General features: G+C 47.9%; 1 protein-coding gene and 1 long non-coding RNA gene across 5 annotated transcripts in view; one reads left to right on the forward strand and one right to left on the reverse strand.

Moving 5' to 3' along the window:
* LOC102165794 overlaps positions 1 to 12,248 on the reverse strand; it is a 15,936-nt gene continuing 3,688 nt past the window's right edge. Inside the window, exon 2 of the long non-coding RNA XR_002343425.1 lies at positions 1 to 285. This is a non-coding gene — a long non-coding RNA (uncharacterized LOC102165794). The remainder of the gene's footprint in view (positions 286 to 12,248) is intronic.
* The window catches only part of PKLR (pyruvate kinase, liver and RBC), a 9,584-nt gene continuing 9,014 nt past the window's right edge, over positions 11,679 to 12,248 (forward strand). The window contains exon 1 of one of the 4 annotated variants that reach the window (XM_021089721.1): positions 11,679 to 11,784. In XM_021089721.1, the coding sequence (XP_020945380.1) occupies positions 11,724 to 11,784 (61 nt within the window). In that variant the 5' untranslated portion in view covers positions 11,679 to 11,723. Of the gene's footprint in view, positions 12,044 to 12,248 lie in introns of all 4 variants that reach the window. The other 3 variants (XM_021089722.1, XM_021089723.1, XM_021089724.1) reach the window with 3 other exon arrangements.

Raw genomic sequence — 12,248 nt, forward strand, 5'->3', positions numbered from 1 at the left:
AATAGAACCAGATTGCTTTTAATCGGCAAGGAGGGGCAGCAGTCAGGTTTGAGGCCAGACTGTTGCACCAGAGTCTTGGGGTTTTCAGAATATATAGGGGAGTTTAGAAGGTCTGTTTTTTGTCCAGGTTATTTTTCTCAGTTACAGTTTAGCGAGTGTGGTCAGTTGACTGGGGAGTGATCGTGTGTCCAGCGCCGTTAGGAACTGTTCGTGCCTGGAGTCAGCAGAAGTTGTTCTCAGTACCTCCTCCTGGGCGACCGGGGCTTCCCTTCAGAGTACATTATGCTAAGTGAAATCAGCCAGTCAAAAAAAAAAAACACCTGTATGATTCCACTTACATGAGGTACCTAGAGTAGTCAAACTCAGAGAGACAGAAAGTAGAATAAAAGTCACAGGATGGGAGTCCCTGTTATGGTTCAGTGGTTAACAAATCCAACTGAGAACCATGAGGTTGCGGGTTCGATCCCTGGCTTCGCTCAGTGGGTTAAGGATCCAGAATTGCTGTGAGCCATGTAGGTTGCAGCCGCGGCTCGGATCCTGTGTTGCTGTGGCTGTGGCGTAGGCTGGTGGCTACAGCTCTGATTAGACCCCTAGCCTGGGAACCTCCACGTGCCGCAGGTGCCCTAGAAAAGAAAAGAGAAAAAAAAAGTCACAGGATCTGAGGGTGGGGGGTGGGGAGTTCCAGTTTCATAGGTATAGAGTTTCTGTCTGAATTGATGAAAACGTTTGGGGAATAAACTGTAGTGGTGGCCAACACTGTGAATGTACTTAATGCCACTGAACTATAACACCTAAACTTGGTTAAAATGGTAAACATCATCTTATGCACATTTTACCCCAATTTTTATTTTCTTTTTTGGCCGCCCCATGGCAGTTCCCCAGCCAGAAAAGAGATTCCAACCCAAGCCTACACAGGGCGCCAGGTCCCCGTGCCAGGCCTGGGATTCAGAGATGCTGCTGATCCTGTTGCCCCACAGGGGGAACTCCTTATTTTACCATAATTTTCAAAGAAAAGAACAAGAGACCTGAGCCCAGACCGGCTTCTGCCTCTAGCTCCTCTCTGGCTAGTGTCCTTCCATGCAAGTGAGGGGGTTCCATGGATGAATGTCAAGGAGTCCACGATAAAAGCTGAGCGAAATTGAGGCCTCTCTTCATATGCAAGGAGTCCCAGATCTGCTTTAAGTGGGGGGTTAAAAAAATACAGAATAGCATGGATGGGAATGAATACTTTTTTTTGGTTATTTGTCATTTCTAGGGCCGCACCCATGGCATATGGAGGTTCCCAGGCTAGGGGTCTAATCGGAGCTGTAGCCGCCGGCCTACACCACAGCCACAGCAACACCAGATCCGATCTGCGTTTGTGACCTACACCACAGCAACATCGGGTCCTTAACCCACTGAGCAAGGCCAGGGATCAAACCCGCAACCTCATGGTTCCTAGTCGGATTCATTAACCACTGAGCCACGACGGGAGCTCCAGGAGCGAATACATTTTGGACAAATTCTGTGGCACTTTTAGAAATAGAGCTGCAGGGCCCCAGCCTGGTATTCTGATGACTGCAGTGGGAGAGGAGTCCCCGCATTGACACCGGAACTACAGCAATAATTTCGTCCTCTCATTTCCTGCGGTGCTCACTGCACGTCCACGTACATTACCGCCCAGCACCCTCACGAAGATTTGTTACCTCGGTTTGCAGTGACCTTTAACTGTCTCCGCCCCAGCCTGGCTCTCGGTGTGGGCGGGGCACCCCCCCACCTCCTCCGCCCAACGGCCCCGCCGACACCCTTAAGCGCCAGTGGGTGGCTCGCGGGCGCCCCCCACAGGCCTGCCGGCCTCCCTCTTCTCGATGAGGAGAGCCAGTGTTTTCTGGTTTGCAACATAAACCACCTTAGCATGGGACACAGCCTAGATTTCGTGTGCATGTGTGAGAGCACAAGTGCATGTAAGCGTGTGTGTACGTGTGTACATAAGTGTGTGTCTCTGTAAGAAAAAGTGTGTGAGGAGTTCCCGTGGTGGCTCCCCGGACTAGTATCCATAAGGATGTAGGTTGGATCCCTGGTCCCACTCAGTGGGTTAAGGATGAGGTGTTGCTGTGAGCTGTGGTGTAGATTGCAGACGCGGCTCAGATCTGGCTTTGCTAGGGCTGTGGTGCAGGCCTGCAGCTACATCTCTGATTCAACCCCTAACCTGGGAACTTCCATATGCCACAGGAGCAACCCTAAAAAAAAAGAAAAAGAAAAAGAAAAAAATGCATGTGTGAGGTTCCAATGTGTCTGCATCTGTGTGTCTATTGTATGAGTGTGTGCTGGTTTTGAGATTGTAGACTCTGCGTGTGTTACAGTTGGGGAGTTGTGTGAGCATGGGTGGAATGGGGGCACTTGTGTATGGGCACATTTGAGTGTATGTATCCCAGAGCTGGTCAATCTCTGTCCTTGACTCTGTTCTGTTCTGATATCACCTCCTCTGGGAAGCCACCCTGACCTCTGTCACCAGCATCCCTCAGTCTCCCCTGGTGCCCTCTGTGTCCCTGACACAACTCTATCACCCCACCTGACACACTAACAGCCAGCATTTCTGTCTGTCCCAAGTCTGGGCAGGAACCCTGAGTCAACATGGGACAGGGCGCATGGCAGGGGCTCCATCCAAGCTTGTGTGTGTGTGTGTGTGTGTGTGTGTGTGTGTGTGTGTGTGTGTGAGTGAGATATGTCACATAAGTGGCCTGTATGTGTCTGAAGATGTCGGGGTGTGTGTTTGCAGGGACGGAGAGGGGTATCATCTGACAAAGCCCAGTACCCCCATTCTGTTTGGATCCTGGGGGCCTGTAGTCCTTCTCCCAGATTTCTCACCCATAGGCCTCCTTCTCAGGGCTGCCCGACCCTGTGACAAAGTGCAGGCCCTCTCTCACGTGGTCACCGGTGGACCTAGGGTCAGCCAGAGTGCTATTCCTCTTTGATCTGATTTCAGGTCAAAGCTCTGTCTCTTGGCTGGATAGGACTGAAGCTACTTTGGGGCAGCTCTTCCTATTGGCCACTTGGGACTTGGATCTCTGGGATTCTTTACCCCCCAACTGGTCCTGGAGTCAATTTGAAATTGTCAGACCAAACTTTAAATATCTCATGTCCAACTCCAACCTGCAAGCACAAGGCCTGAGTCCCCAGCCTCTGAAGTCTATTATGTTCCCTCTGGTAACAACTTGTGTCCATCTTTATGTTCTGTCTTCTATGCATAGATCCTAGGACCCCAAGCTCATTCCCCCTTGGAAGTCCTTCCTATGTCTAACTTATTTCTTTTCCAGCTGGGGTCGTAGGTTTCTCCCCTTCTCTTCCACTGAAACAGTCCTGAGAGAGAAGAAATGGAGCTCAATGATTACATCTCAGGTTCTAGAACCACACTGTCTATGCCTAAAGCCTGGCTCCACCACTGCCAAGATGTTTAGCTCCAGATAAATGTCTAAGGCAGGGTTCCATCAGGAAACTGAAGTCTAGTGCTTCTCAAATTAGATAATTTGCGGAGTTCCCATCATGGCTTAGCGGAAACAACTCTGACTAGTATCCACGAGGACGCAGGTTTGAACCCTGGCCTTACTTAGCGGGTTAAGGATCCAGCATTGCTGTGAACTGTGGTGTAATTGCAGACACACCTCAGATATAGCATTGCTGTGGCTGTAGTATAGGCCAGCAGCTACAGCTCCAATTCAACCCCTAGCCTGGGAACCTCCATATGCCACGCCTGTGGCCCTAAAAAGACAAAAAGAAAAAAAAAATTAGATGATTTGAGGAGTGTTTCATAAGAGGATTATATGCAAAATTAACATACTGAAATCAGTTGCATTTCTTTACACAAACAATGAAATGTCAGAAAGAAAATGTAAAAAGACAATACCTTTCAAAATCACACCCTGGGATGTTCCCGTGTGGCACAGTCAGTTAAAGATCTAGCATTGCCACAGCTGTGGCACAGGTTGCAGCTGTGGAGCAAGTTCAATACCTGGCCCAGGAGCTACCACATGCCATGAGTGCAGCAAAAAAAAAAAAAAAAAAAAAGCAAAAAAACTCCCCCAAAACACCAAAATCACACACCCCAAATAAATTAGGGATAAATCTGACCAAAGAGGTGAAAGACTTATTATCTGATTGATAACATTGATAAAGGAAACTGAAGATGATTAAAAGAAATGGAAAGATATCCCATGCTCTTGGACTGGAAGAATTAATATTGTTAAAATGGCCATACTCAGAGTTCCTGTTGTGGTGCAGCGGAAATGAATCCAACTAGGAACCATGAGGTTGTGGGTTCAATCCCTGGCCTTGCTCAGTGGGTTAAGGATCCAGCATTGCCGTGAGCTGTGGTGTAGGTCGCAGATGCAGCTTGGATCCCAATTTGCTGTGACTGTGGTGTAGCCCGGCAGCTAAAGCTCTGATTAGACCCCTAGCCTGGGAACCTCCATGTGCTGTGGGTGCAGCCCTAAAAATACAAAAAGACAAAAAAGTAAAATGGCCATACTACACAAAGAAATCTGCAGACTTAATGTGGTCCCTATCAAATTACCAGGATGTTTTTCACAGAACTAGAACAAATAATCCTAAAATTTATTTGGCACCGTAAAGACTTAGAGTTGCCAGAGCAATCCTGAGGGAAAAAAAAAAAGCAGGAGGCAAAACTCTACTCTCCCAGACCTCAGATAATGCTATAAAGCTACAGTAGTTAAAATAGCATGGTGGATCCAAAAACAGACTTATGGATCAACAGAACCAAATAGAGAACCCACAAATAAACCAACACACCTATGGTCACTTAATCTTTGACAAAGGAGGCAAGAAGATACAATGGGAAAAAGACAGTCTCTTCAGCAAGCGGTATTGGGAAAACTGGACAGCTGCATGCAAATCAATGAAGTTACAACACACCCTCACACCATGTACAAAAATAAACTCAAAATGGCTTAAAGACAAACATGAGGCATGACACCATAAAAAAAAAGACTTTAAAAAAAAGGTTAAACAGGAGGGATAACACCATAAAACTCCTAGAAGAGGTCATAGGGCAAAATATTCTCTGACATAAGTCATACCAATTTTTTTTTTTTTAGGTCAGTTTCCTAAGGCAATAGAAATAAAAACAAAGAGAAACAAAGGCAACCTAATCAAACCTACAAATTTTGCATACCAAAGGAAACCATAACCAAAATGAAAAGATAACCTATAGAATAGGAGAAAATATTTGCAAAGGATGTGACCGACAAGGGCTTAACTTCCAAAATATACAAAGAGCTCATACAACTCAACAACAACAAAAAACTCAAACAACCCAACTGAAAAATGGGCGAAGACCTAGACATGCTCCAAAGAAAAAATACAGGCACATGGAGTTCCCGTCGTGGCTCAGTGGTTGGCGAATCCGACTAGGAACCATGAGGTTTCGGGTTCAATCCCTGGCCTTGCTCAGTGGGTTAAGGACCCGGTGTTGCCCTGAGCTGTGGTGTAGGTTGCAGATGTGGCTTGGATCCTGCGTTGCTGTGGCTCTGGCGTAGGCTGGCAGCTACAGCTCTGATTGGACCCCTAGCCTGGGAACTTCCATATGCTGCGGGAGCAGCCCAAGAAATGGCAAAAAGACAAAAAAAAAAAAAAAAAGAGAGAGAGAGAGAGAGAAAAATACAGGCACATGAAAAGATGCTCAACATCACTAATTAGTAGAGAAATGCAAATTAAAACTACAATGAGGTACTATCTCACACAGGTCAGAATGGTCATCATTAAAAAGTCTGCAAATAACAGGAGTTCCCATCGTGGCTCAGTGGTTGGCGAATCCGACTAGGAACCATGAGGTTTCGGGTTCAATCCCTGGCCTTGCTCAGTGGGTTAAGGATCCGGCGTTGCCGTGAGCTGTGGTGTAGGTTGCAGACGTAGCTCGGATCCAGCGTTGGTGTGGCTGTGGCGTAAGCTGGCAGCCACAACTCCAATTAGACCTCTAGCCTGGGAATCTCCATATGCCGCGGGAGCGGCCCTAGAAAAGGCAAAAAGACAAATAATAATAATAATAATAATAAAAAGTCTACAAATAACAAATGCTAGAGAGGGTGGGGGGAAAAGGGAACCATCCTAGACTGTTAGTGGAAAGGTACGCTGGTGCAGGACTATGGAAAACAGTATGGCGGTTCCTCAGAAAACTAAACATAGAATAATCAGGAGTTCCCTTTTGGCTCTGGGGGTTAAGGATCTGGTGTTGTCACTGCAGCAGCATGGACCTTGTGACGTGGATCCTGCGTTGCTGTGGCTGTGGTATACACCGGCAGCTGTAGCTCCAATTTGACCCCTAGCCTGGGAACCTCCATACGCCATGGGTGTGGCCCTAAAAAGCAAAAAATAAAAATAAAAATAAATGAATAAGAGAATTATCATATGATCTAGCAATCTCATCCTGGGCATGTATTCAGACAAAACTATAATTCAAAAAGATATGCTCTTGGGGAAAAAAAAAATGTAACTGTAATGTATACATGTAAGGATAACTTGATCCCCTTGCTGTACAGTGGGAAAATTAAAAAAAATTAAAAAAAAAAAAGCTATGCTCCCACTTCAGACTTCCCATGCGGCTCAACAGGTTAAGGATCTAGGGTTGTCACTGTGGCATCCTGGGCTACTGTTGTGGTGCCTGTTCGATCTCTGGCCCAGGAACTTCCACATGCCTTGGTGTGGCAAATAAATAAATAAATAAATAAAAACAAAATATGACACAAATGAACCTATCTACAAAACAGATTCACAGACATAGAGAACAAACTTGTAGTTGCCAAGGGGCGGTGGGGGCGGGGGGGGGGAGTTAGGGGAGGATGGAGTGGAAGGTTGGAGTTAGCAAATGTAAACCACTATATATAGGCTGGATAAACAAAGTCCTAATATGTAACATAGGGAACTATATTCAATATCCTATGATAGGAGTTCCCGTTGTGGCTCAGCAGTAACCAACCCAACTACCATCCGTTGAGGACACAGGTTCAATCCCTGGCCTTGCTCAGTAGGTTAAGGATCCAGCTGAAGTTCCAATTTGAACCCTAGCCTGGGAACTTCCATATGCCGCAGGTGCGGACCTAAAAAAACAAAAACAAAAAGAAAATACTATGATAAACCATAACAGGAAAGAATATAGATACTTTGCGGAATTCCTGTTGTGAATCAGCAGAAACGAACCCAACTAGTATCCATGAGGATGCGGGTTCAATCCCTGGCCTCACTCAGTGGGTTAAAGGATCTAGTGTTGCCCTGAGCTGTGGTGTAGGTCACAGATGAAGATCGGATCCCACTTTGCTGTAGGCATAGGCCAGCAGCTACAACTCCAATGTGACCCCTAGCCTGGGAACTTACATATGCTGCAGATGCAGCCCTAAAAAGGAAAAAAAAAAAAAAAGAAGAATATATATATTTTTTGGCCAAGCCTGTAGCATGTAGAAGTTCCTGGGCCAGGTCCTGAACCCATATCACAACAGTGAGCCCAAGTCACAGCACTGACAACACAAGGTCCTTAACATACTGAGCCACCAGGGAACTCCTGGAAAAGAATTTTTTAAAATAATGTATATATATGTATAACTGAATGACTTTGCTGTACAGCAGAAATTAATACAACATTGTAAACCAACTATATTTCAGTTTAACAAGACAAAAGGATTATAGGCAAAGGTATGGGCAGAGTGTTGGTAAACGACAGGAAATACTGCACTACTCCAGATCGAGTAGCGGTGGCTAAGTTACCACCCTTAGGGGCCCCGAGATGTGGGGGACCATGGTTCCTAGAATCTGGAGAGAGAGGGCCCCCTGGCAGGCGCTGTGATCAAAAGCAATCTCACAGCAGGAAGGGGCAGGTACACGCCCAGCCTTACTCTCTTCCATCTATCTGCTATTAGTGCTTCTCTCCACAGCCAAGCCCTACAAAAGCCCTGGGGCAAGGCTTTCAGCCTCCCGGCCACAAACCAGAGTGGAAAGGGCAGAGGAAGGATGTGGAATGGCCACAGAAGATACCCAACCCACTCCGTTAGCTTCAGTCCCCTCATCTGTAAAGCCAGCTATTAGTTCAAACTTCCTTCTAGATTGTCATGATGACAAAAGGCAAGGATGTGTATGAGGCCTCGGAGGCCCTTCCAGCACATGCTGAATGCTCAATGAATAGATCCAATTCTCTGCCTGCTGATTTTCTTTTTTTTTTTGAGCCACACCCTTGGCATATGAAAGTTCCCAGGCTAGGGCTCCAATTGGAGCTGCAGCTGCCAGCCTACACCCCAGCCACAGCAACACCAGATCCAAGCTGCATCTGTGACCTATGCAGAAGCTTGTGGTGATGCCATATCCTCAACCCACTGAGTGACGTCAGAGGTCGAACCCACATCCTCACGGACACTGTGTCTCGTTCTCAACCCGCTGCCTGTTGATCTTAATGACTAATTGGCATCTCAGACTCAGCCAGTCTAAAACGGAAATCTTAAATGTTTTACCCTGCAAACCTATTTCTTCCGTAGTCTTAGGGGCACAAGCATCTACCAAGCTGCTCCCCTAGCACCATCCTTTATGGAGTGAAAACCCTCTTGCTCTCCCCACACGTCTCTGTCATTCCATCCTGTCTGCCCTTCTCCAAAATACATCTCAAATCTGTCTCCCTCTCTCTATGGCCACTGCTGCTAGGCTAGTTTACCACCTCCCACCTAGATTACTCCTAAACCCCCTCACTGGTCTCCCTGGGCTGTACTATCTAGTCTCCCCCACCCAGCCAGAGGGCTCTAAAGCATCAGTTGGGTGTCACTCCCCTGGGTGAGCCCACTGCCCTCTGAGGCCCTGCTTCAGACTCCAGTTTCACCAGGGACCACGCCCCTCTGCTCCAGGCTCAGGGCCTCATGGCAGCTTTCCTTCTTCTTCACACCAGGCTTTTTCCTCCCTTGGAGGCTTGGTGTATATTATTTCCAATCCCACAGAAAACTCCTGGCTCCAAATTGTCCCCACTGGTTCTTTCTCCTCCTTCAAGTGTCAGCTTAAATATGATCATTTCAAAGAGGCCTTCTCTGTCATGATCATTGTACAACTATAAATGTAATAAATTCATTGAGTAATAAAAAAAAAGAGGTCTTCTCCAACCACCTCACCTGAAATACATTCCCCCTCCCACCCTCTCTCTTTCTCTCTCTCTCTCTTTTTTTTTTTTTTTTTTGTCTTTTTAGGGCCGCATCTGCCGCATATGGAAGTTCCCAGACTAAGGGTTGAATTGGAACTGCAGCTGCCGGCTATAGCCACAGCCACAGCCACAGCCACGCCAGATCTGAGCCGCATCTGTGACCAACACCATAGCTTGTGGCAACGCTGGATCCTTAGCCCACTGAGTGAGGCCAGGGATCGAACCTGCATCCTCATGGATACTAGTTGGGTTTGTTACTGCTGCGCCACCACGGGAACGCCCGATTCCCCCTCTCTTGCCCTCACTGGCTTCTCTGCTTCAGCACCCTGACCAATTCCTTCATAGCACTTACAAAGTATGTAGTTAAATATTCATGTGCTTGACACTTGTCTGTCTCCCCATCATACTATAAATTCCCTAGCAGGGCATAGGCTCTGCCTCTTTCGATCACCATTGTATCCTCAGGACTTGGCACAGAGTAGGTGCTCAATAAATATTGGCCATGGTTGGAGTTCCCATGGTGGTGCAGCAGAAACGAATCTGACTAGGAACCACGAGGTTTTGGGTTAGAACCCTGGCTTCGCTTCAGTGGGTTAAGAACCTTCATTGCCGTGAGCTGTGGTGTAGGCTGCAGACGCAGCTGGGATCTGGTGTTGCTGTGGCTGTGGTGAAGGCTGGCAGCTGCAGCTCTGATCAGACCCCTAGCCTGGGAGCCTCCATATGCTGCGGGTGCGGCCCTAAAAAGACCAAATAAATAAATGAATAAATACTGGCCATGGTCAATGAGCAAATGGTAGCCAATGTGATAATGACAATGATGCTATCAGAGCCCTTCCAGAGGATTCCCCCCACAAAGTGCTCCCCATTCCCCTTCTTCAGGATCCAGGCCCTACCCTAGATCCCCTGCTTCCTAGATTCACCCAGGGCTAACGTCAATAAAGTGCAAAGAGGAGTTCCCATTGTGGCTCAGTGGGTTAAGAGCTGAACCAGTATCCATGAGGATGCTTGTTCGATCCCTGGCCTTGCTCAGTGGATTAAAGGATCTGGTGTTGCCACAACCTATGGTGTAGGTTGCAGATGGGGCTTGGATCTGGCATTGATGTGACTGTGGTGTAGGCCCCAGCTGTGGCTCCAATTCGACCCCTAGCCTGGGAACTTCCATATGCCACAGGTGTGGCCCTTAAAAAAAGTCAATAAAATTTTTTTTAAAAATGCAGTGCAAAGAAAAAAGTAACCATATCACTGGTATGAGGGGAAAAAAATCTCTATTTGGGCTGATGACCAGACAGTGTGAATGGATTGAAAATTTATCAGGAAAAATGGATGAGAGATGGAGAACGCCAGAGGGCTGAGCAGGTCTGGGGGAGGGACTCTGTGTGGCGACATGGGCAGCCTGCAGGGTGTGCCCCTTTTCTTTTCTCTGGCTCCCTTTGATAAGACCAGCAGTCTTGTTATCCTCTCCCCTTCTCTCTCCACAGTCTGGGCAGCCCCAGTTCCGCATATTGGAGGCATGTCAGTGCAGGAGAGCATGCAACCCCTGGGGCTTTTGTCATGCATCTCTAAGTCCCAAAGGGATTTAGCCAAGTCCATCCTGTTTGGGGCTCCAGGAGGTAAGAAGGGGCAACAGATGCCATTGAAGAGAAGGGGGAGGGGTTCCTGTTGTGGTTCAGTGGAAATGAATCCGACTAGTATCCATGAGGATTCAGGTTGATCCCTGGCCTCACTCAGTGGGTTAAGGATCCAGTGTTGCCATGAGCTGTGGGGTAGGTGGCAAATGAGGCTTGGATCTGGCATTTCTGTGGCTGTGGCATAGACTGGCAGCTGTAGTTTCGATTCAACCCCTACCTAGGAATTTCCATATGTCACTGGTGTACCCCTAAAAAGCAAAAAAAAAAAAAAAAAAAGAGAGAGAGAGAGAGAGAAGGGGAAAATGAGGGTGAAAATCAGGAGTGCGGAGTTCCCGTCGTGGCGCAGTGGTTAACGAATCCGACTAGGAACCATGAGGTTGAGGGTTTGGTCCCTGCCCTTGCTCAGTGGGTTAACGATCCGGCGGCGTTGCCGTGAGCTGTGGTGTAGGTTGCAGATGCGGCTCGGATCCCGGGTTGCTGAGGCTCTGGCGTAGGTCGGTGGCTGCAGCTCCGATTCAACCCCTAGCCTGGGAACCTCCATATGCCGCGGGAGCGGCCCAAGAAATAGCAACAACAACAACAAAACAACAACAACAAAAAAGACAAAAGACAAAAAAAAAAAAAAAAAAAAAGAAAATCAGGAGTGGGGCAGGGGGTACATATAATCCATATCTGCTGCTGGCCAGGAGGCATTTGGGGAGGATTTGCAGCCTTTGGAGTCGCCCCTGTGTTTAGTAATGGATCCTGCTCTGGGCCTCTTCTCTCAGCCCCAAAAGGCAGGGCAGAGGGAAGCTTGCAGCACGGGAGCCACTGGGTACTCCCGTGGTTCCTGGACTCTGGCCCCTGGGGCAGAGGTCCTCCAGTGACAGGGGAGATGCTGGTGACACTTTAACCAGTATGCAGTACTGATCCCCGGCCCAGCTGGGCCTCATTCCCTCATGCTTCAGATATCCTGGAGCAGACCCCCCAGAGATAGACAGGCGTGCAGTGGCATGGAGGGTGCGGCTGGCAGTGGGGCTCCTCTTCCCCTGGGCTGGGCTGTGTCAAACTACAGGGGCTCCAGGACCTGAAGTAGCTTGGAGCAGGCTGAGGAAACTCAGACAAGGGGGTGGGGAGGCCAGCCAATTGCCAGAGGTTGGAAGGAAGAAAACAGGGACTTTAGGAGGGAGAAGTGGGTGATTCTGGGCCTGGAAAGGAAGGGTCACTGTGAGCTAGATATCAATGGAGGCTAAGGCTGCAGGAAGTCAGCAGCTAAAGGGTAAGAAGTCCAGGGTTGACAAGGATCAGACAGCTGGGTGGTCAAGAACTTGAGCCTAGAGTTAGACCTTGACGTAAATCCTATCTCTTACGTAGGAGTGGTATGACCTTGGGCACTTTATTTAACCTTTCTCAGCCTCTGTTTCCTTACCTGTTAAAATGCAGATAATTATAGAGCATTTAACAGTACCTGCTTCCCAGCATCC

Source organism: Sus scrofa, chromosome 4, assembly GCF_000003025.6.
Source record: "Sus scrofa isolate TJ Tabasco breed Duroc chromosome 4, Sscrofa11.1, whole genome shotgun sequence".
Lineage (NCBI taxonomy): Eukaryota > Metazoa > Chordata > Mammalia > Artiodactyla > Suidae > Sus > Sus scrofa.